The 5,102-nt window shown below is 34.0% G+C and overlaps 1 protein-coding gene across 5 annotated transcripts in view; it reads left to right on the top strand.

The window, feature by feature from the left end:
* LOC108684975 (protein capicua homolog) overlaps positions 1 to 5,102 on the top strand; it is a 59,521-nt gene that overhangs the window by 52,800 nt on the left and 1,619 nt on the right. For 4 of the 5 annotated variants that reach the window (XM_018189550.1, XM_018189552.1, XM_018189549.1 and 1 more), the window contains exons 12-20: positions 402 to 676; positions 893 to 1,312; positions 1,494 to 1,806; positions 1,902 to 2,215; positions 2,498 to 2,726; positions 2,807 to 3,025; positions 3,103 to 3,366; positions 4,542 to 4,740; positions 4,852 to 5,084. In XM_018189550.1, the coding sequence (XP_018045039.1) occupies positions 402 to 676; positions 893 to 1,312; positions 1,494 to 1,806; positions 1,902 to 2,215; positions 2,498 to 2,726; positions 2,807 to 3,025; positions 3,103 to 3,366; positions 4,542 to 4,740; positions 4,852 to 5,084 (2,466 nt within the window). The remainder of the gene's footprint in view (positions 1 to 401; positions 677 to 892; positions 1,313 to 1,493; positions 1,807 to 1,901; positions 2,216 to 2,497; positions 2,727 to 2,806; positions 3,026 to 3,102; positions 3,367 to 4,541; positions 4,741 to 4,851; positions 5,085 to 5,102) is intronic. The other variant, XM_018189553.1, reaches the window with a different exon arrangement.

Genomic DNA, 5,102 nt, shown 5'->3' with positions numbered 1-5,102 from the left:
AATATATTATATATATAGAATGTATAAATAATATATTTATATATCCCAATGGCATCGATTGATAATCACGATTTTTTTTGTACAAATATTTACTTTATCCTGAAATCACGATTTTAGACATATTTTAGACATATGTTTATGTTACAGTTGCTATATTCTATTTAAATGTTATAAATGAATAATTTTCAAAATAGTAACATTGGCTTTTCGTTACTTATTACTGATCCTTAGTTAGTTTAAAATACTAGCACTTTAATTCTTTTCATTAATCCACATTGCTTTTCTTGGATATAGCAGCGAAAACATTTCTATAAAAAGTTTATAATATTATTTTATCCGCTGCTATTCCCATATCAATACTAACCACACTCATTGCAACTAACCCACTAACTTCATTGCAGCTTTTTCCTGGCAGACGACAGTTCTGGAACACTCAGAGGTGAGCCCTCCTCCTTCTGCTCTGAGTCCACCCCTGAGTGCACCTCCAATACCAATAAGTATGAGCACACCTGCTGAAGATGGCCCTGGTACTGGTTCAGATCCCATAACACCTGCCGAAGAAGAGGATGATGATGTTTTTGAAGCAGAACCAACCCCACCTGCAGAAGTGGAAGCTAACGCTAATAAAAGACGTAGTCAATCGCTCAGTTCTTTGCAGCCGCAGACTCCATTGAAAGTAAGTTTAATGAATTATTATGTGCTTTTTTAATTGATATATTTAATTGATATTAAGTACAATGAAATAAATCAGTTTATATTTAATTACATTAATAAAAATATGTCTGATAATATTAAAATATTGATAATGACCAAAATTGTATTAATAATGTTAATATAATAAGAATAAATTTAATCTTTATTGTATGTACATATTTTCATATATTAATTACAGGCTAAAGACAGAATACGTCGACCTATGAATGCATTTATGATTTTTTCAAAACGACATCGTGCCGTTGTGCATCAACGTCACCCAAATCAAGATAATCGTACAGTATCCAAAATATTGGGAGAATGGTGGTATGCTTTGGGACCAGAGGAAAAACAAAAGTACCATGAGCTTGCTTCAGAAGTGAAAGAAGCACACTTTAAGGCACATCCGGACTGGAAATGGTGCAGTAAGGACAGACGGAAGTCATCGACGACTAGCTTTAAGGGAAGCGAAACTGGAAGGACAAAGTTGAACAGTACAGGAGAAGAAACAGATCTTTTGCAAGGTTCTTCATCAGAGGATCCAATAACAATTATATCTGCCGATGAAGTATCTACTCCAATTATTACCACATGTAATGAAACTTCTACTAACGTTGAGGTAAAGAGATTTCGCGATAATATAAACGTAGCATAAATAATATTATAACAATAAGTAAAAAATAAGTATAATAATAAGTAAAAAATAAGTAAAACATTTAAAGGAGTTATCTTTCAAGATTTTCCTATTCATTTTGAATATCTGCTAAAAAAAGATATTTCATCGATAAAATTATTGGCAGATTATGAACCAATCACACACGCAACATAGAATCTCGGAGATTCCTTTGCAAATTGAAAATGCAGAGAGCGACAGCAAGCAGGACGATGATGCAAATGGATCAGATGACGATCAAATGGTTATTTGTGAAGATCCTCAACCGGAAATAGATTTAAAATGTAAAGATAAATTGACAGATAGTGATAACGATGTGCAAGATGACGATGCAGAGAAAATATGTTATAATCAATCGCAATTCTCGACAGTGAGCGGTTCAAAGAGGGAAGTCATCAATGTTAAACAAGAAATAACGTGCAGGCCTAAACCGATAAAAGGTATTTCTTCTAAGTCGTCAATGATGAAACATGTAACGTTTAGCTGACACGTTACATAAATATGTTTTAACAATACAATCTTGATGTTTATTTAGCACGGATACCCTCAACAGGTATAGAATCTACAACAAAATATCACCATACTTCCATGGATAAAGGCAGTACTGTATCAGTTTTATCAAGTACATATCCTTATCACAGTCCTGTCAATCCAACAGGAGTGTCAGGGTTTCAACCTACTGGTGGCGCTTTCATAACTATGCCGATATCGCCGAAAATTATTAAACCAGAACCGGTAAAGAGCGAACAGCAGTATAGCACACAGTACAGTGTAAATAACCTCGTGAGCATCCACACTGAGAACGGACGAAACATGCCTAAATTTACATCAGCTCCGGTATTACACACTGTAAGTACTAGATGAGTAGACACTTCAGCATACATTTCTTGCAATTTGTTTGAAGATATTCGTCACAAATATTGCACGAACAAATATCGCATTCGTATTATTGGGAGTATAATTATTGTTCTACGTACTGACAAGCCTATGTTTCCCAGTGACTCTATCAAAATTGCTTCTTCATAGGTGTCTGCTTTTAAGAAATAGTGCACATATTTTATCCGATAGTTTCGAATAAAAGATTTCTCGACAGACTCGAAAATTAAGTAACAAGTTTAACGGTACTAACAGATTGGATCAAAACCTATGATGGCGCTGTTGAAACAACAGCAGCCGTTGCAGTCTTTAGGCACTACTCTTCGCCCTCTTACTTCAACTGTCCCTTATCAACCACCGCTCACTCTAACATTGCTCGATAACGATTTGGTGGCTGTTTCCAAACCGCAGCAGGGATCGCAGTACCTTAACCCGACGCCGCCGCACTCCAGGATGTATGGTGGTTTCCAGATACCCAACACTGGTGAGTATACAAAAATTATTGTTTTCTCAAGTTTCTTCTATATTATAATATAACGTAAATAATCTGCGTTCCATATACAGACGCTGGTAGCCGCAATAATTCGATATCCGTACAGAGTTTGGTTTCGAATAATAAGATGGAAATTCAAAGTGTAATTGTGAGCAAACCTTATCCTGCAGCGTTATCGACAATCTCCACTACATCGACTTATCGAGGGATTGGCCATTCTATTGCTCGCCTCGCGGAATCCGAGAACAATAATGACAGTCAATTGGCTACAAATCACACTCAGTTTTATGGTAATCTTTCTGTGAATTTATTAGCTTTTATATCGTAATATACGTCCTTAATTAATTTTTGTTTTTATTTGTTATAGTCAGTAATATAAAAGCTGAAGATAGAAAGGGCACAGTAAACATTGCTCTTCCCGCAACAAATGAGATACATAAACAACCATCGACGCCTCACACGCCGCATACACCTCAAAGTAATCACGGAAATGGTGATCTGTCATCGAATAAATCATATACATTCGATGAAGGGCAAAGTAATGATCTAGGGCCAAGCAAGGGTCCATTCATGCTTGCTCCGACTCCGGCACAGCTTGGTCGAGCGCCGCTTCAAAGGAGACAATCAATGGGTACATGATAACATAGAATTGTACCCAGACAACAGCACGCATGTCCAAAATTGGAATTGGAATAAGACGTCTTAAAGATTTTTCAACATGCATGCTGTCTGGGTAGTTTGTTATTTTGACATTATTGCAGAAGTAATAAATGTACATACTATTGTGGCTGTGTTCCAAAATTTATTATCAATGCTGAAAATTTATAGTTTATGTAACATAAACTGTGAATTTTTTAGAACACAGCCTATTATATGTTATATTGAGTATATTTCATAACTACAGAGTTTAAAAAATTAATTTTTCCTTAATGGAAACTTTCTTGAGAGAAATTTTTTAATATAATTTCTCAACATTTTAAATGTGAATTTCTTTACAATTAAATCTCAAATAAAAATTTTGTTAAGACAAAATCCATTTAAAAAACTATTTAATTACATAAAAAACATAGTTTTGTTAATTATTTATCATTTTGCGAATCGCAAAAGCTTTGTTTTTTTTATATTTGAGACTCCTCTTGAGTAATCACCATAGCCATATTAAATTACGACGTCAGAAGCGAGAAATGATGAGTTAATTTTTATTATGTGCCATTTGTAAATAAAGACAATTTGGATAAAACGAAATGATGAAATCGCTTTAAAGCAATCGTTTCAAAAATGGGTTTCAACTGTCCTTATCCCTCCCTTCTCTTCTCCGAGAGTCAGTAAATAATTATAAAAAGAGATAAAAGGCTTGTAAAGTATTTAAATCAATGCGCATGTGTAGCCTATTTTCACTTACACATGCCTTGTACACTTTACTGATTGTCAGGAGAGATAAGCATATAATTTTTGTCCATTTTTTCAAATGTTTTAAAACAATCTCATCCTTTTGTTTTATCCAAAGTGTCTTTATTTACTAATGACACGTAACAAAAATTAACGTGTCATTTCTTATTTCTGATATCATAATTCAATACTGTGGTGAGACTCAAGAATTTTAATTACATAAATGTTCTTTAGGAAAATCGACTAAAATAAAAAACTAAAAAGTGTGAATGAAATTGATTAAAAAGTGATTTGTAGTTAAAAGACGTGATAATTTTTATATCTTTGTCTATGAATTTTTATGAATTAATTTGACATTAAACTGTTTGTCCTTTTTTTCCTTCCTTTCTTTCCTCTTCCGTACTTTCTATTGAACAGCAGTGCCTCCCGCATCAAATGCAGGAGACCATGGGTCAATGGTAACATCTCAACATTGTGATAATCGACCACAAATAAATACATCTCAAACGACAGAGCAAACGCAACAACAGAATTTTACAGAATCGCATACTTCTCCTTCTCCCTCTACTAAGAAAGGTTCCTTCTTCAAGAAAAACGTGGAGGATGGTATGGACAGGTACTATATCAATATATTTTTTAATCTCTTTATTGTATTATAATTGTTACAATAATGAAAGATTTTATAAATATATTAGACTAACTTGATGTATTTGTTGAATAATTGTAGAGTTCTCGAACAAGTGAACTTCCAAGAAAAATTCTCATCGTTGCCAGAATTCAAACCGGAGGATATACAAAGATTACAAAGTCCGAATGCAATCAGTATAAATACTCCGATCAGTATAAATACTCCGGGTTCAGCTAGCCATAACAGTGCAGCTTCTATGTTACATCCGCAAACACGTATACATACCTATAGTCGAAAGAAACCCATACAAGTAGTACCTCATAGGCCCACAGGTGAATAATTATATTAAA

This window comes from Atta colombica, unplaced genomic scaffold (assembly GCF_001594045.1).
Source record: "Atta colombica isolate Treedump-2 unplaced genomic scaffold, Acol1.0 scaffold141, whole genome shotgun sequence".
Lineage (NCBI taxonomy): Eukaryota > Metazoa > Arthropoda > Insecta > Hymenoptera > Formicidae > Atta > Atta colombica.
Note: the sequence above shows the minus strand (reverse complement) of the source record. Positions and strands in the feature narration are given on the sequence as shown.